This window comes from Neomonachus schauinslandi, chromosome 6 (assembly GCF_002201575.2).
Source record: "Neomonachus schauinslandi chromosome 6, ASM220157v2, whole genome shotgun sequence".
Classification (NCBI taxonomy): Eukaryota; Metazoa; Chordata; class Mammalia; order Carnivora; family Phocidae; genus Neomonachus; species Neomonachus schauinslandi.
The window spans coordinates 33190528-33210387 of record NC_058408.1 but is presented as its reverse complement, the minus strand read 5'-3'; the positions used below and the strand labels follow the sequence as shown (position 1 = coordinate 33210387).

Below are 19860 nucleotides of genomic sequence, written 5' to 3'. Positions count from 1 at the left end.
ATAGAGCATCTACTTTTGACAGGTGATTTTCTCATCTACAAAGTAGGGATAGTACCATTTAATTTTAATAACTTTGAAGTCTGGAGTCTCAGTTTAAGTTTCCAGATAAGAGGCTGGAATTTCCAAGGAGTTACGTAAAGTTGCCCCAGCTCAAATGAAGCAATAGAAACAGATCCCACACCAATCCCCTCTCTCCACTAAACTATAGCGTTCCCCAAATTAAGGATGGTTGCTCATATACTCACTGTCCTCATTATCCTTAAACTGCTAAATCACAAAAGAGAATCAGAAAGTGAATACATTTAAATTGATTGGCATGCTATGAAGTAGAAAGAGGTGACAGCAGAAAGACAGCAAAACTGTGCAACTAGAACTATTGACAAAGTTAATCGAACAGAATCTAATATTAGGATTCCCATAACATGGCCTCAAACAGAAATCTCCCAGGAAATGGGTACATCTCACACCGTTTCAGGTCCTCCATCATTTTCGCTACTCACCTTCACAAAGACGAATCTCCATAAACCAAGGAATCGCACCTTGGCACTTCTGATAAACACTCCCCCCTAACCGATACCTAGGGACAAAGAGCCATGTCATTTTTCATCTTGTGACCACTAAGCTAAGCAAAGCTGTTGGCACAAAGCAGACTCACCACTTTTAGGACAAGAAATAATAGGGACAAATATGTAGACAGCATCGGCACCATCCATTCATCGCATAGACAGTGTTTCCACGCACGCAACAATAGCGCAATCAACCCTTCTGCGAACAGGTGACAAGGAAGGCTCTTTGAGATAAACACAGACGACAGGGCTTGTAGCGTGCCCTGATAAACCAGACCTGGGTCAGGCTGAGACAGCCCTCACTCACCCTTCGTCGCAAGAAGAGTTAACATCTGGTCTAACAAATTGATCCTGGGGTTTCTTAAAGACTTGCTCTTCTATAGGTTCACACTCCGCCACTAAGAAAAGAGACCTGGATGAGAAATCAGCTCAAGGTAACCTCAAAACCATAAAACATCTACATTCAGAGCCTGGCACCTTTGCATTCGGGGGCAGTGGGGGTCCATACCCCCTCAGAGGTACAACGTATGGATTCTTTCCCCACGAGCACATAGCCAGGGTCACAGCTGTACTTTATAGATGTTCCTGGGTCAAAGCGGACCATGTGTCCATCTTCCTTTTGCCCATTGAGAATTGTAGGAGGGGCTTGGCACCCTAAAGGAAAAGAAAAGTTTTCTTATATAAACAACAGAAAGAAACAAGCAAAGAACTTATCATTAATGTGTAGCTCAGTTTTGGGTACTTTTAGATCAGTGGTTCATCTTTTTTTGTTTCTGCACTTCGGCTGCTGCAGACTTTGTTCAGTTCCTACTCGGGGCTCTAACTCTTCTCCTGTCTCTTCTTTTTTTTTTAGATTTTATTTTTTTATTTATTTGACAGAGAGAGAGAGATAGCGAGTACAGGAACACAAGCAGTGGGAGTGGGAGAGGGAGAAGCTGGCTTCCTGCCGAGCAGGGAGCCCGATGTGGGACTCGATCCCAGGACCCTGGGATCATGACCTGAGCCGAAGGCAGACGCTTAACGACTGAGCCACCCAGGCGCCCCTGTCTCTTCTTTTTTTAAGGAATGCTCTCCTATGTGTTTAACGGGATATATCCCTAGGGCGGGGGCTTTGCTTACTTCCCTTAAAAAAAATTAGTATTGAAACAAACAACATTTTTTCCACTGCCTATGCGATGAATGGATGAGGCAACTTAGTGATCCCTAATGCTTTTCCCCCAAGGATACTTCCACAAAATGAAATAACAGCGGGGGAGAGATGTTAAGAAAACCTATATAATTTATATTCACTATATGTAGTAGAATTGAGGGGACTAGAAACTGGAAAAGGCCCTGCTTAAATCCATAACCCCATCCTCTAACACTTCAAAAAAATGAATCAGTAACATATTGGAACACCCACCCTTTTCACAGACTGGTGCCGATGGCTCCCACATGCCTTGGGCATTACATCGGATTGCCTTGCTGCCCTTCAGGGTGAAGCCATATGAGCAAGCAAACACCACGGTGTCATTATAGGAATATTGCTCTTTCTGCCCAGATGATATTTGGCCTCTTAGGATCTGGGGAAGTGGACACTGAATGGCAGAACTAGAAAGTTCACAGCTTGGGGCAGGGTGACTCCAGATCCCAGTCTTCTGACTATTGGTGATACAACGGATAGTCTTCTCCCCAGTAAGGATGTATCTCACTCCTTTCTCTGGGTCTGGGTCACAGGTATAAGTAACTGTGCTTCCGTATGGAGAGTTCCCCGAAGAGCTGCCTGTGTGTCTTCCATTGAGAATAGAAGGAGGTGGCAGGCAAACAATTTCTAGAGAAATTAGAGAGAAATGACAAGATTGCTGTTGTACTGCAAACAAAGAATGCCTCGGATGTTCCTTGTACCACTGTCCCCTCCTAGGTTCAGGGACAGTGACATTTGAATCTGTAACATACCAATCAAGGCAGCTATAGCAATATAATTTTAAGTATGATTTAGGACTTTATTCCTGAGTATATCTACTGGGCTGACCCTTTGATTTCTTCTGCTGAATATACAATCCCCTTTCTGTGCCCGGCCTGGATGGCAAGCTTATAGAGCTTTCAGAGAAAGAAGAGCCTAGGAACCCTGTTTCACTTGAGTAAGCAGAGAGGAAGGAGGCGGCTGAAGGATGCTTCAGTGAAGAACATACCCCTTCCAGATGTCTATGTGAGATCTCTGTATAGTAATGACTGAACCAAAAGCTTTTAGTTAAGCCAAGAATGGAGCGTTCTGTTCAAGGACCAGGGAAGTAGCTGCAAACCACAGTTTTCTAACCTACCTTTGCATACTGGCATCCTGGTCCAAGAAGCCCGCTGTCCAGCAATTACACATTGACTGGAAGGTTGGCCTTGTAACCGATACCTAGAGACAGAGGGGGGTCGTTCGGGACTATTGAGCAGTGGGTGTTGAGAGCAACAGCCTCCACTTAAAATCCAAGACAAATTCACTTACTTGACGTGTACCAACCCCTTTCATAAGCATTCTCTCTCCCAGCCTCACTGTAGGCTCTCCCTGGATTCTCACAGAGGAACCCTCGGCAGGTGTCACTGGTCACACCATGCACACATAAAACGAAATGAATGAAATCTCCAAGGCCCTCCTGACACTCACCCTTCGTTACAGTCAAAGTTCACAGTCGCACCAACCCGAAGACTTGGAGGGCCCTTAATCTGTCCATTGAGAAACGGTCCTGGAGGTTCACACTGTGCTTCTAAGGAAATAAGCCAAAGATGAGCAAAGTGTGGCAAATAACAGAATAGCCCAAATTCTTTTTTTAATTAATTAATTAGTTAATTAATTAATTTGAGAGAGAGAGTATGAGTTGGGGGGAGGCGTCATGGGGGGGGAGAGAGAGAGAATCTCAAGCAGGCACCACACTCAGCATGAAGCCCAACTCAGGGCTCGATCTCACGACCCTGAGAGATCACGACCAGAGCTGAAATCAAGAGTCTAACCTGACTGAACCAACTGGGTGCCCCAGAATAGCCCAAATTCTTAAAATCGGTTGTAAATGTAGGTACCTTTACATGTGGGAATAACAGCACTCCACTTTCCCGAAGACAAACATCTAATGGTCTTTTCTCCAACAAGCAAGTAACCAGGTTCACAGCTGTAAGTCACAGATAATCCTGGGGCAAAGGGGCCAACCCTCTCCCCTGTGTGAGATCCATTGGGGATGGTGGGAAGTGATGGACACTCCTGTGGGAAATCTTTATACACACACAGTAGGAAAAAGGCCATCAGATGATACATCCTTCACAATCTAGATTTTGACTTACATAGATCCAAATATATGACATGTGATCTATGGTAACCAGTCATCATTAATTTTTAACTCAGCTTTTCAAAGATCAGACAGGTGTGGCTTAACTGTATACATTTTATACCACAAATGGTACATTTTTATTTTTAGCTACATGAATTACATTTACACTGTGAAAAATTTCAATTACCAAAAAAAGTTCATTTTCACCCATACTCTCCTCCTACCCAGAGCCTATTCTCTGCACCAAAAGGAGCATGTTATTATTTAGGGCGCCATCCTGCCAGACATTAGTAATACACCTTTTGGGGATCCTATACGTGATACATATATACACACATAGTACGTGTATGTACGTGTTCTTAATACATATTATTCTATGCCTTTTCTTTGCTGAATAATCTGTCTATATTTTTCCATGTCAATACATACAGATCTATCTAAATCTTTCTAAAGGTTTGTTTTCCATGGTCACCCCATTTTGTGACTATCTTAAGATCTTCTTTACCTCCAAGATTATATATGTATTTATAGATAGATCCATATTTTTCTAATGATTTGACAGCCTTTTCAACTCAGTTGATTTAGAACTGATCAATACTGTTCTTTATTAAGAAAACAGCTAATTTTGATGGTATAATTTTTGTCAAGTATTGCCAATCCCTGTAATTGTATAATTGAGATTCAGCTTTAGGTTTCAGCAGTAACATAAACCAAACCAAATGATAAGAAAATGAAGAACTTAGAGTGGCCCCTATCTTCAAAGTCATGTGATCTGAAATGCTATGGCTTCCTAGGTGGCTTGGACAATAGTGGACCACTTCAAAAAATATTCATTGAGGCTGCAGATCACAGGGCATCATTTCTGCCACAATAGCCCAATGGCTATTCAAAGATGAGTTTTAAATCCATTGGGTGTATTTTGCTATTAGATCCCACATTTCTTCTCAATGTAACAGTAACCCAGATATATAGTTTAAAACCATCTAATTTCCACATCCCAAACAACTCTGACCCCCATCCTTGTGAGACTTATTCCATTCAGGTATGTTCAGTTACATTTTCCCATTATTTTTTGCTCTATTGATGTCTGTTGAATGAATATTTATCTCCCTCCAGGACTAAGGAAAAACAAGAAACCATAATTTTCACCCTTTTCCCTCCCCTCCACTCCCACCATTCACACATCCACACTGTTCTTCCTTCAGAATAAAAACTTGATCTGCACAGAAATACAAGTTTCCAGCCTCCCCACTTAGCTTTGTGTTTGTTTTTACTCACCACTCTCACAGGTTGGTAGTGGTGTTGGCCCCCAGGTTTTATTTGCTTGGCACCAAACAGATTTGTTTCCTCTCATGGTAAAGTGGGTATTACAGGTAAATGTCACAGAATCACCGTGTCTGTATGGTGGTCTAGATCTTTTATCTCTGTATCCTCCTGCTACTATGGGCTCAGGGCAAAGAGAATTTCTATTATAATATTCACATACAGGAACAGCTTTATCCCAGATTCCTTTCACTTGGTCTTTACTTATACAAAAAAGGATTCTTTCTCCAATGAGGCGGAAGGCACCAGAACAAGTGTACCTTACCACAGTGTTAAGAGGTATGGGACCAGAAGAATAACTATTCCAACCATTTTTGATAGGAGGAGGAGGGTCACAAGAAATCCCTGAAAAGTAAACAAGGAAATATGGGGTCATACTAATCCTGACAATGAAAAGATTTAAATTTAGATGAAAGGTCCAAAAATAGTCATGTCACTTTTTCAGAAACAGACTTAGAAATTTGTATAATTTAATTCTTACTCATAGTCCGTGCTTATCCCCAACCTCCTAAGTTCTTACCTTTCTCTCAATCTGCAGCAAACAAATCAACTGGTCTATAAACACCATCCTGACCAAACAGTAACAATGAAACAGAATTTATTGAATAGTTTAGAGTCTCATCAATTTTCATAGTGAAACACAAGGCAAAGAGCACATAAGAAGAATCTTAATAATTCATTAATCGCATGTGGGGAGGCACCACGCACTAATGAAATTTGGGCTCCATAGACTTGGTTTCAAATCCCCGCTGTTATTCAATAGCTGTGTGACTGGCAAGTCTTACCCTCTCTAAGCCTCAATTTCTTTGTCTACAGTATAATTCAAGCTACTTCATAAGGTTACAAGAAGAATCCAGTGAGATAAAAGTACCTGAAAATGACAAGTAGGATACCTGGAACATACTAACTATCCGATGCCTGTTTCAAACATACAGCTGGGGCTACAAGTGGTGAGAACACATTTTGTCTTACTACTGAAGATACTGCAGCCTCACTACAGATCCTTTGTTATCCTTTGATGCTGGACATCTTTGAAAAAGCCCACAGGAAGTGATCAGAGGTTTCGAATAATGACCTCATAGCCTTTATTTACTTGGCCTAATACACATGAAGGATATTGTTATAGCTGTATTGATATATGCACATCTTTCCTGAATGAGTCTCAGAATAAGGGACAACTGCCAACATCCAGAACTTCTGGTTGATTTCCACTGAGCTCCAAGAGTTGCTCATCATAGAGGAACTTGTGTAAGAAGACACAGCCAAACCATTTCAGCACATCAGTGCTACTCAGTTTCAGTAGGGAGAACGTTGAGAGCATTTATTTTTATATATATAGAATACTTGATACAATATGTAGTCAATTCAATGAATTGAGTTTTGGTCTGCATCCTAGATCATACAGAAGACTGGCATACATATATTCAAAGCACACATATGAATAAGATGTTATGCATGGGAATACACCAAATATTAGGGCAGAAGATCTATATTTGATTATTTTTGTTTTCTACTCACGTTCACAGACAGGAAACGTATTATTCCAGAGTACTCTCATTCCTTCTGAGACACACTGACTAGAAGATTGGCCATTTAATCGGTACCTTAAATAATAAGGGGGAGCAAATCATCACCAGAACAAGTCAATTTTCAGCTGCATGGAATTAATCACTTCTCTCAAGTATGTGGTATTAATGGCCTCTATTGTTTTTTTAAATCATTTCTGGCTTAAGGAAAAAGTCCAAGATTGTGAATCAGCTCAGCTATGTGATGACTTCAGACCAGGTGAAAAGACAGAGAAAAAAAAATCCTAATGATCATATTCTCTTTTTTGAATTCACCCTTTCCTCTTTGGCATCCAAATGTCAAAATTCTCTTGACCATTTAGAAAGAAAAAAACCCTAGTTCCTACTGAAGAAAACATCAAAGACCTTGTTACCTAAGATCACCCCAAAGAACCCCTCTTACTGAAACCCCATTGTTCTTCATAATAGGAGCCTTAATTTCTGACCCCAAATTTTGCTTTTTCACATGATGAGAAGACAATTCCTAGCTCTCTCTGGCCATGCACAATACATAGAGTTGGAGAAGAATCATAGGGTTTGCTTAATATTAGAATTATTAGTCATACAAGGTAAAGAAAATAAGAGAAAAAAATCATAAAGAGAAAAAATTTTTTCTATATTTAGAAATCATTTTTTGCACTGCTTAGCTATGGGTCATAGGTCTTAATTCAGGCCCTCTCCCCTCACACTCACCCCTTATCACAAAAAAATGAAACCACTGCCCCAAGCTGGAGATTAGGAGGAGCCACCACACGGCCATTGAGAAGTTGGTTTGGAATGGCATTGCATGATTTTGCTAGGAAAAAAGAGACAAGGCTGGCACATGAAGAGTCAGGAAACAGTTGAGTTTCCTTAAGATGGAATAAAGCTTTAGGCACCTTCACATTCAGGGGCTGCATGACTCCAGGTTCCCAAGGATGTACACTGTATAGGGTTAGTTCCAATGAGGGTGTAGCCAGGGTCACAGCTGTAGGACACTTCCTGTCCAATTGGAAAGAATTGCTTATCCAAGATGTTATAACTACCATGGTTGATATGTAGAGGTGGTAGACACCCTGAGAAAAGAACAGGACCAAAGGCCTTTTATTTCTGAAATAAGAACTTTCTCTTTTGCAACTGAAGCCAACTTGGGGTTGGCAGGGGTGGGATGAAGGTGGTATGTCAACACTCCTAAGTGTAAGGCAGAGACTCCTTTGGCTGGGGTGGAGGTGGAGTGGGACTAACAGGCATTACTTTTTAGATATGATGAACCATGAAACTATGTGCTTTCCCTATCTTGATCTATGCTGGGAAACGTTACACCCGCTCATCATTTTCCATTTCATTTAACTAAAAAGTCTTGGATATTCTCTAATATTGTAGCCAAGGGAACCTATCTATTGTAATAGATTTTTACCATCAAAATGTACCTCTTTCTTCCTGCTATCCCCAAACCAGGTTGATAACATTCCTGAGCCTTGTGGGCCTCCCAGTGTTGCTAGGTTTTTAGTAAGTTAGACATTTCTTAATAAGAGTAGGGGAGAAAGGGAGAATGGGGAAGTGACCCAGTCTTAATTCTAGCCTTATTCCATAAAGGCCACATTTTTCAGTAAGAGAATGTATAATGTCTACAGTATTTTTAATCAAATTCTGATATCAGCCAATTTCCTCCATTGGCATTGCCAATAGGATTGAGAGTTTATTTTATCCTCATTTAAATAAAATTGAATCATATATATGTTTTGGAGAAAATTCTCTCATCATTGGCTCTTTCTTTCTTTCTTCTTTTTTTGAAGTGTCTTCTAATTTGCCCTACATTAATGCAGATCTTGTATTGACCTAGAATATAGTAAATTTCCTACTTCTTAAAAATTTAGATATTACTTTCAAAGTTTACTTTAAAATTCTTTAACCAGCATACCCAACTACCTATGCTATCTTTCCCTTCCTCTTCTCATAAGTACCATATATCTATTTCTCTAAAAGTTTCATTTTGTTTCTAGATCACCAAAGTTTCAACACAACTCACCCTTAAAGCACTTTGGCAGTGGAGGATTCCATTTGCTGTTTAGTTGGCACCATACTATGTTGCTGCCTTTCATGGTAAAGCCAGGTTTACACCTAAACATCACAGTATCATTTAAAGAAAATGAATGTCCAAATCCAGATTCCATAATTCCATTTTCAACTTCTGGAATTGGGCATTTGACTGGAGGAATACACTGAGGGGGAGGGCCACTCCAGATGCCAACTCGATTGTCTTTGCTGGTGCAATATATTGACTTCTCACCCAGGAGGTCAAACAGCTTTTTTCCATTTGATCCAACGTGGCACTTATAAGTTACCACCATTCCATAGAAAAAGTCCTCTCTACTGCTGCTGTAAAAGTCCCCATTGGAGATGGCTGGCGGTGGCTCACAAGGAATAGCTTTTGAGAGGTAGGTGGGAAAAAAGAGAAGGCATTTAAAGGTTATACCTTCTGGGAATTTTGTCTTCACTCTTGCAAACCAAACTTCAACTCAGCCAATAATTAACCCGGTTTGTTGAAATTCTGTATCCTCATCTCAAGGATGATTCTAAACAGGAAGTATCAAGGTAGAACGATTCATGGAACTGGCCTGATGAAAGGTCAAGAAACTATGATCTGGTCAACATTCCTCCCACCCTCCACACCAAAGTATAGATAAACTGTTATGGGAAACACCTAGGATGGCCAACATTTTGCATAGAATAAAGATGGCAGTGTGTAATCTCATAGCATATTTTAGATTTAAGCACTTATTCACTATGAAATAACTTATCATCAAAGAACAGTAATCAAAGGAAAGTGTGGTGGGATTGGGAGATACAGTAGAAGAGAAACTACAGCTCTGTGCCCAGAACTACCCAAACCAAGTGTAATGCTCCTGGGTGTTCATTTTGATGTGTAAATGCCCAGTTTCCCTCTAGAAGGGGACAAGAGGAATTACATAAGGTGCAATGAAGGAATCATTTTACTCACATTCACAAAAAGGCATGTCCTTATCCCAGGTTACAATATTGTCTGAGATAATACATGTAGCAGATGATTCACCAATTAGTCGATATCTAAAGACAAAGAGATGAGTGATCATCTCCCAGCTAGATGGACATTTTAGGAAAGCTTAGTTTTTTTTCTACTGAAAGAATGGCAAAGGATAGAATATCATGTATGGCAAGTAATGGTGATCAGCTAAGGACTCATACAAAAAATTCAACAATCTGAAACCAAATTTCTGGTCAGGAATGTTGGAGATTTAAAATCAGAAGAAGAATAGCCCAAATTTCTTTCTCTTCTAGTGGATAATCTTGAAGAGTTTTCTCTGGATCAAATCAGGGTGGTAATTCTCTTTTTGCTTATCTATTTTTAAGGGTAGGTGGCAATTACTTGGATATCTTTTGAAGAACTAATGGTTTCTGGTTGAAACCACTGTTCTAATACCCATGTATTCTGGAGATGTCTCCTGCCAACTCACCCTTGATCACAAGAATATGTAATTGTTGACCCAAGCACGACACCCATGGGTATGAGGACAGAGCCATGGAGGAGTTCTCCAGGACTCATACATGATTTACCTATAATGGAGAACAAAACAAAACAGAATTTGGGACTGGGATTTGGGGGATGTTCTGTATTTTATATTAAATACCAACCTGACTGGACTTGCCAACTAGCCTACTTACACTTACTCAAAGACATTTTTGACATTTACAAAACTTCTTCTATCTTCCAAAGGATCAATCAACTTCAGAACACTATTTGTTTAAAGCATACACTCTATATTTTTGAGCATAGATGCAAACATTATCAGTGGTCAATCATAATTTATAATCTCTATTTCCCCCTTTTATATTCTGTCAGTTGATGGCATCATTTACCAAGTCTGTGGCTTAAAAAAACCTCATAGTCATCACTTCCTTTCTGTAACTCATCTTCTACCCACTGCTCTTCATTCAACTGGTAACCAAATTTTAGTGACTAGATTCCAGAAATCTCTCTCCAGACCAACTATTTAGTCATTGCTGTAATCTCTGATTGGATCATTGAATAACAAAATTTACCTTTCTAACTTTGGTCTCAATTGGTCTAGTACATCTTCTATACCACCGCACACATTATCTTTCAGAAGCACAAATGTGGCCATGCCCCGTCCTGAATTTAAAAACTTACAGTGACTTGCCATTGTTTATTGGGAAAAAAAAATGCATGGCCCACCACAATTAAGCTTCAGGCCATTTAATCAACTGCTATTCCCCACCATGTACCTTATCCTCCAGCCACATTGAATTATTTTTTTTAAATAATTATTTAAGACTTCTTGTTTTTTTGTACCTCTATGCTTTTGAATATGCTCTCTTCTCTGCCCATAATGCTCAGATTTCCCTAATTCTCCAAGACAGCATTTGTTACTTACTTCCCTATGGTCTCATAGAACTTTATCTCTATAAATAAAAGAAATTACAGCAGATTACAGCATTTATTTAAAATCCAGTCTTCACAGCTAGTATAGGAGCTCCTTAAAGGCAGAGACTAGCTAATTTTTATGTGAATCCCCATCCCTATCATCTAGCCTAATGTTTCACACCTAGTGGTTACTGAAAAATATTTCTTGAATTGAATGGGATAAGAATGAAGTGACACCAGTGTATACTTTGTATACTAACTTTTAATCTCACTCTAACACAGTGTAGAGACCATAGAACAAAGTTAGGAGCTTACAGGATAAACAGGGCTGGCCAGCTGTGATGACTTAACCCCCACACCCAATGTTCTTAGGAACAAAAGAAACATGGAGAACCCAGGAGCCCCCTTAATTTAAGATGATTTACTAATTTGCTGGTCTTTTATTTTGAAAATAATAGGTTAGCTCATAGAGATACCCTGATAGACCCAAAGATGCCTCTTTTACAGATTACTCACGTTTACAGAATTGCTGAGCATCTGACCACTTGGAGGTCTTTAGGCAGGTGATAGAGAATGACCTCTTGATGTACCCAGGAAGGCATTCATATTCCCAAGATGTCCCAACAGCAAACTCAGACTGATCACTCTTAATTTTAGGCTTAGCAAAAGGATACCTTGGCAGGAACTTACACTGACCTAGAGATAAAGACCACAGGAATATCAAAACTAGGAGAGGCTAAAACTTCTACTCTGCTTCTGTTTTGTCACCAATTACCCTGACAACTTTGATCTTTAGAAAGTAAACCTAAAATGAGGCAATGTTTTCCAGGACAAAGAACAGATCTTGCAGTATGGGTGCATATACAGAGATAGAAGTTCAGAAGTTCAAAGACTTTTCAGGATAGACTTAGAGGAAGAGCTGGAGAAAGTGATTTTTTATAAAATTCCATAAAGACCCTGGAGTTGTTCCATCTTCTTACAGGCTCATTACAAAAAACTAAAACCCTATAAATAAAAACCTTCCTGGGATAGCACAGGGAACTAAGGTACACTAGAGACCCCTAAGCGCAGCACATGTATGATCCTCTAAAATTATTTTAATGAATTCACATTACTCTGTTAATCATTAAACCTTTTGGTAAGAGCAAGATGAAAATATGTTCATTATTCTTCATTATTTTATTCCATTAATCTAGTAGAATCATCTGCCCCCTAAGAGAGCATAGTAAATACTTCTGATGGGTACTAGATAAAAGGAACTAGTCATTTTGAGACAGTTCCTTGTGATTAATAATATTATTATCACTATTAATGAAACAAATATTATCCTTGGAGATGAGTAAAAAACTGTAACACCCATATACTTGAGGATGTACCTGGAAAAGTCATTTTTTCTGGGGAAAGGGAGCTTTGAATATCAAATTTATAAATCTCTTTCTTTTTCAAACAAGTCTGAGACAGGTACAGGTAAAAGTCAAAGAATAAACATGAACTAAATGAACAACTGCAAACAGAGCTCCCAAGGTTGCAGCCAGACTCAGCCTTCCTGTAGCCTGACACTTCTGTTGGAGAAGTCATAGACAGGACCTAAGAATAGCCATCACTGTTAGGACCCAGATGTCACTGAAGGTGTTCTTCTATTTCTCTCCTCAACTCCTTTGGTTTTCTTCATTAACCCCACAAACATCTCCAAGTGCATCCCTGTACGAAATAGCAGGACTATAGGGAAAGTAAAGGTTTGACCTCAAAGAAGACCAACTTCACGATCCTGGCATTACTTGTGCCAGTTCAGCCTAGTCAAGTGATTTAATCTATAATTGCATAATGTGAATGAGGACAATACCAAATAATTCTCCACAAGCAGGAAGACCAAGTTAAATTTGTAATGATGAGTAGCAATGACATGGACTAAGATGGAACTGAGATCTAAAAGCAGCCAGAGCAGAAGGGTACTTTATAATGTTATCTTCTGAGGTGAAAGGAGATAAGAATCATATTTTCTGGATGAGAAATAATGGGAAAATCTGATCCCCAATAAGACTCGAGACTCTCTCTTTTGGAGGACAATAGTTCTTATTTGTAATGAATTGCCAAAAATCCAGGTCACAAGAAGAATTTCCATCAGTTGTGTTGTCTTCCATATCAGAGAAAAGTAGGTTAGTCCATGAGCCATTAAGAAATAAAACTTTTCTTAAGGGTCACTGCACCCTCTTCACATCATTCTACAATCAAAAGGAAAAATCAGAGTAGATTATGACTGGGTCTAAAATAGAAGACAGTGGTAAGACACTAAAATATGCATTCTTCAAACCACGTTAAAAACTGATGAGGCAAAGCAGTTTCTGGAGAACTGGGATACATTTAACTCTATTTGGGGTCCAAGAGGCTTTACCTGGAATGGCTTAGAAATCCATTTGAAATGAATGAAGAATATATAAGATAATAAAAATAAAACTGAAAGTTAGGTCAGAAAGCAGATATGAGGAAAAATTATTATTGAAAATGAGAATTATTATAATCAAATGCCTTAACACTGGGTTTCCTGGCTATTTGATAATTTTTGAATGACAGTTATGCATATTAACCAAGGTACTGTCCCAAACAGAGGAGATATACTGTGAACATTAAAAATAAGTTTCCCACCCTCACGGAATTTATATTCCTATAGAGGGAGACAGACAGAGAGATAAATACCAATAAATAAATGGTAGGTAAAGGAAATAAACAGAATGATGTGTGAAAATGTAATGCACCAGGAGGAGGAAGGGACAGAGAGGCATACGACTTCAGCTATGATGGTTGAGGAAGGCCTATGAAGAGGAGACAATTGAGTTGTGACTGGAGAACAGCCAGTCAGGTGAAACACTGAGTAAAAGCATTTTAGGCAGAAGCCTAACAGCAGGGGTGGGTTTGCTATGCTTTAGGGATAGACAGAAGGCAAGTGTGGCTGGAATGTAGTGATCATACCAATCTAGTGGTAGGAGATCAAGTTAGAAAGGTACAAGGAGGGATCATATTAGACTTCTTAGGCCACAGTAAGAAGCCTAGTGGAAGTCACCAGAGTGTTAAAGTGGGAGAGTCACATGGCCTGATTTACCTTTTAAAGGGAATAGTCTGGCAAGTGAGTGAAGAATGGGCTGGATTTTGTTTTTAGAAGCAGGAAGTACAAGTCTGGAGGCTATTATAGTAGTTCAGACAAAAAAAAAAATGAAGCTTGGACCAAAGGAAGACAGTGAGAAGTGGATGAGTTTGGAATATATTTCAGAAGTAGAATTTAAAACAAAAACTTTTTGTTGTATTGTTTGTGGGGGTAAGGAAAAGGCAGGATTTAGTAATGTCTTCTAGGCTACTTATAGTGACTTGAGCTACTTGATTGATGGTAATACCATGTCCTAAAGATGGGAAAGCACCAGTGTGTGTGTGTGTGTGTGTGTGTGTGTGTGTTTGTGTGTGTGTTTGTGTGTGTCAGGGCATATGCAGAATTGGTTCCATGTTAGAGTTGGTATATTTAATACACTTATTGGGCCCCCACATGGAGATGCAGGAGGGCGGTGGGATGTACAAACTTTCCACTCAGGAGGGAGTTCAAGACTACAGATAATAAATGAGTCATCAACATATAAACAGTATTTAAAACCATGAGATTGGATGAGATCTCTTAGGAAGAAGGTATAGAGAAAACCAGAGGAGGGCCAGGGCTGAGCCCGAAGACCTAATAATATTAAGAGATAGGGCAAAAGAGACCAAGAGTAATTAAAGAAATACAGAAAAAAAAAAAAAACCCAGGTAAGTGTGGAAGTCAGGAAACAGGAAACCCTGTTTTGGAAGATGAGAATGAAAATGGTTTCAAGAGAAAAGTAGTAGTCAGCTTTTGCTGAAAGACTGAGAAGATAAGGAGAGAAAAATGACCATTGGATTTGCCAGCATGAAAGTCAGTAGTAACCTTGCTGAGAGTAGCTTTAGGAGAATGTGGGGGAGAGAAGCCTGTCTGGGGTGGGTTAAGGAGATAAAGAAATGTGAGCAAGTAGTGAATGAGAAGTTTGAGAAGAGGGATGAGAAGGAAGAGAAGAGGGTCATGAGAAATCCCCTGACTACCCCTAATAAAAGATGCTCTAGAGCATATTTAACTGCTGGTAGGGATGATCCAACAGAGAGATACAAATGGGTGATATAAGACGGGATATCTGCAGAAGTAAAGTCTTTGCCCAGGCAAGACAGGATGGAATGAGACCATAATTCAGAAGGAGGAGTTGACTTTTGTTGGGAGAAAGGATATTTTTCTCCTTGTTACAGGAGTTCTTACTGAACTCCTCACTATGTGCTAGTGTGAGGGATTCATCAGGCAATAAGACAGATAAAGACCTTGCTCTCGTGAACTTGTATTCCAATAAGAGAACAAACAACAAAGTAAAACAATAAACAAGAAGGTGTCATATGATGATAGGAGCTCTGTGGAAAATAGACCACAGTTGTGTGATAGAGTGTGACCGGGGTTCAGACTACTTCCAATGAGTCAGAGAAGGGTGGCCAGAGGAGGTGAGACCTGAATGTTGAGGAGACAGGCAAGAGACGATATGTAGGAAGGGCACTTCAACAGATGGAACCCCAAGTCTAAACAAACGTGACTGTGTTCAAGGAACAGAAAGAAGGCCAGTGTGGCTGGAGCAGAGGGAGTGAGGGAGGAGAACAGAGAATTTCAGAGAGAGACAAAGACCTGTAGTCAAGGTTAAAGAGCATGGATTTTGTTCCAATGTGATGGGAAGCCGTTGGCAGGTTTTAAGCAGGGGAGAGAAAAGATCTGATCTCAGATGAAGGTAGATGACTGGTAAATAAGGGAATTCCTATTTAATGATTTTGTTTTCTTAGTGTAGGATGAAGTGATGCTATCAGTCTAGGCAAGAGTGAAATGTAAGAGTGTAGGAAATTAGAATCAGTTTATGCAAATAAACAAAAGGAGAAAAGTGGGAAAGCACTCTGAGAATTTGCTTTCCTATGACTTTGCTCATAGCAGTGTACCCTATGGACACTTGCTTCAGAATCTTCCAGAGTACTTGTTAAACTCAGCTTCCTGGGCCACACCCCAAGGCAGTGAATCTCTGAAGAATGAGATGGAACCCAGGAACCTGCATTTTAAAAGGCACCTCAATTCCTCAAAAAGTTAAAAATAGAACCACCATATAATCCAGCAATTCCACCTCTGGGAATATATTGAAAGGAAATGAAAACACTAACTCAAAAAGAGATTTGTACCCCATGTTCATTGCAGCATTATTCACAAGACATGGAAACCTAAATGTCCATCAACGGATGAATGGATGGAGAAGTTGTGGTATGTATACATACAATAGAATATTATTCAGCCATTACAAATGACAAAGTCCCACCATTTGTGACAACATGTACGGACCTTGAAGGCACTATGATAAGTGAAATAAGTTACACAGAGAAAGACAAATACTGTACGATCTCACTTATATGCGGGATCTAAAAACAAACAACAAGCAAACAAACCAAACCCAGAAAACCACACCAAATTCATAAAGAAAGAGATCGGTTTGTGACTACCAGAGGTCGATGGTGGGAGGCAAATTGTAGGAAGGTGATCAAAAGGTAAAAAGTTCTAGTTATAAGATAAATAAGTACTAGGATAGAAGGTTCACCATGGTGACTATGGCAAATACTCCCGTATGATATGCAGGAAAGTTAAGAGACTAGATCCAAAGTATTCTTATCACAAGGAGAATTTTTTCTTTTCTTTTTATTGCATCTAAATGAGATGCTGCACGTTAACTAAACCTATTGTGGTAATCATTTCACATTATATATAAATGAAACCATCATGGGTATACACCTTAAACTTATACAGCAATATATGTCAATTGTTTCTCAATAAAACTGGAAAAACTAAATACATTTGGTAAAAGGTATTTCAAGAGTTTGTTAAGCATCCTCCAAGTCAGGAACTAGCCAAGTCAAGGGATGGTCTAGAGAGGGTATATAGTAGAAGCAAAAGTCAGGAGGAGTGTGGGGGCAAAGCATGAGCAAAGGACTATGGGGGATAGTCAGGCAAGAAGATGAACAGTGCATTCATGATTGGAAATAGTGGGGAATCAGGGACGGTGCATGTTTAGATGGGATCCAACTACAAAAACTTGAAAGGCCAAAGACATTAGATTTTTTTTTTTTTTAAATCCCACAGGCAGTAGGAAGCAAAGGAGTGGAGTAATGAAAAGTGTATTTTAAAATTTTGGTTTTCACCATTGGCAAGTTAAAGGCTAGTATCAAGAGTGACCTTTAAGAGAGGAGGTTGTGACACAGGTAATCATAATGCTTACAATTAGAATATTGGTGTAAGAATGCTAAGATAAACGACAGAAGCACGTTACAGAGCAATTGACAGGTAGACCTTACGGTTCATGTGTCGGGAGTGAAGTGACCACAGGGTGGCTGCACGCTGGTACTGAGAGGGGATGAAGAATTGGCAGGGCTGATGAAGAACTTCGCTTTCAATTGATAATATCAGCTCTAAAACTTAGAAATAGGAATGGAATGCTGATGCGAAGTCAGGTCTCCAACTGTGCCATGCCGACGGGAAAGTTGTGAACATGCACTTTTCCAAAGGAAGTTAATACGTAGGAGAGAGAGATAAAGATACTAGTCTGGGGAAATGTTCAGCTGAGGGTCAGGAGAAATTGGGATGCCAGGAAGCAGACAAAGTAAGCTGGAATAGAACCAATGTATCTCTAAAATTTACAAGCAGGGGGGCACCTGGGTGGCTCAGTCATTAAGCGTCTGCCTTCTGCTGAGGTCATGATCTCAGGGTCCTGGGATCGAGCCCCGCATTGGGCTCCCTGCTCGGCGGGAAGCCTGCTTCTCCCTCTCCCACTCCCCCTGCTTGTGTTCCCTCTCTCGCTGTGTCTCTCTCTGTCAAATAAATAAATAAAATCTTTAAAAAAAATAAAAAATAAATAAAATTAACAAGCTGGGATCATTATACTTAAATGCTGGCTCCACAAAAATGGGTCTATATAGTAGTCTTATGACTGATATTTAGTAGTCACAAGTAACACCCCAACTTTCATTTGCCTAATTTCATCTCATATTCAAGGCAGCTCAGTAAGGTGGTAGTGCAGCTTACCACTAGCTTCATTTTACAGACAAAGAAACCAAGGGTCAGGGAGCTACAAGACTTGCCAAAAGTCACCCAGTTATTGAGGTCTGCAGATAGTAAACTTCTTAAATAGGAATTCACTGTACCCTGGAGATAATTATAAAGTTAGATCTATGTTGTGGCCAAGAGACTCTAGTCTTAACAAACTGCTATACTTCTCTAAAATTAAGCCAATGGGGGCGGTGCGGGGGGCGGTGTTAATAAACGTTGAATGAGACCTTCTGGAGCCTTTACCATTAAAGGAGGTAAGTAACGCGAAGACGACTGTAGTTTTAATTCACATACCAACTTTTTTTCTCAATGGCTCCAGGTGTTTCCCATTTAGAATCTCTTTACCGGCATCACATCAAAGTTCAAAAACCATGAGAACCACGCCTCGGACCAGACATTATTCTTATTCGGGGAAGGCAGTGGGAGGTCTTTGCACACATCACGGGTAGGTTTTGGTTACTTGGCTAGCGTTAGCACTGGCAGACCTCGGGCAGAGAGGGATGAGCATCTGCTGAGTCCCGGGAGCCGAGAGCCCAGACAGCGCAGAGCGAGTGGTCTCAGCCCCAGGAGGAGCGAGTGAGCACATTCAGGACCAGGAGATCGTGGGGGTCCCCCAAAGCCAGCGGGAGGCTGTCAAGCGTCCGGCACTGACCCAAACTTCTCGCTTATTCTCTCTGCTTTGCACCGCCTCACAGAAGCCGTCACTGCCCCAGACGTGTCCCTACCTCGGTGCTCCCCCTCCCAGCTCACCGAGAACCCCTGGCGCGATGACAGCCAAGAAAACGCAGAGCAGGCCCGCAGAGCCCATGCCCCGGCGGCAGCCCCAGCGGCGGGATGCGTTGCGAGACACTCGAGCCTCCGGCAGCTCCGGGACAGGAAGGGCTGAAGCAGGACGCAGCTGAAAGCCAGGGCACAGGGGGCCCTTAAATAGCGTCTGGCACCACGTGCTAGCTTTGCGCGCACACCTGCCGGCTGCCCCGGGCCGGACGCCAGCGCCTGTTAGATCGGCCCAGGCTCTGAGGCGCCGGTCCCGAGGGGGCGAGGGGGCCAGGGGCGGGGCGGAGCAACTGTGACCCGGTCTTTGGCTCTGGCTCTAGCCCTCAGCGCTGTGGCTTTCCAACTTTTTCTACCGCGCAACGTAGTGCATCCACTTTTGTCTCCCTGGAGAAACAAGTTTCACAAAATAGTACTCACCCTTACTAATCTATAATGCCCTCTCCTATTCTATTCTATTCTATTCTATTCTATTCTATTCTATTCTATTCTATTCTATTCTATTCTATTCTATTCTATTCTATTCTATTCTATTCTATTAATTCTGTTCCATCCTAAAATTCTGGTTTGGATACAATAAATTCATTTCAAAAGCTATTAATGTTTCAAATCCTCAGTTTAAAGAAACAGTTTACTTAGAAAGGAAATTTATAAATAGCAGCCACCTCTCCTCTTATGCCCTTTTTATTTTGAAGCAACTTCTACAGAAAGTTTCGAGAATGGTGCAAAGAATTCCCATATATCCATCATCCAGATACCCAATGTTAACACTTCACTATAT

At 40.5% G+C, this 19860-nt stretch overlaps 1 protein-coding gene across 1 annotated transcript in view; it reads right to left on the bottom strand.

Moving 5' to 3' along the window:
- Positions 1-19113, bottom strand: part of CR2 (complement C3d receptor 2) — a 31138-nt gene extending 12025 nt beyond the window's left edge. Inside the window, exons 1-16 of the mRNA XM_021682517.1 lie at positions 19056-19113; positions 11660-11839; positions 10215-10314; positions 9722-9807; positions 8750-9148; positions 7620-7796; positions 7435-7537; positions 6695-6780; positions 5132-5521; positions 3609-3797; positions 3199-3298; positions 2867-2949; positions 1969-2376; positions 1044-1220; positions 874-964; positions 501-577 (exon numbers count right to left, since the gene is read on the bottom strand). Of these exons, the coding sequence (XP_021538192.1) occupies positions 501-577; positions 874-964; positions 1044-1220; positions 1969-2376; positions 2867-2949; positions 3199-3298; positions 3609-3797; positions 5132-5521; positions 6695-6780; positions 7435-7537; positions 7620-7796; positions 8750-9148; positions 9722-9807; positions 10215-10314; positions 11660-11839; positions 19056-19113 (2704 nt within the window). The remainder of the gene's footprint in view (positions 1-500; positions 578-873; positions 965-1043; positions 1221-1968; positions 2377-2866; positions 2950-3198; positions 3299-3608; positions 3798-5131; positions 5522-6694; positions 6781-7434; positions 7538-7619; positions 7797-8749; positions 9149-9721; positions 9808-10214; positions 10315-11659; positions 11840-19055) is intronic.
- Positions 19114-19860: the final 747 nt, after the last annotated feature.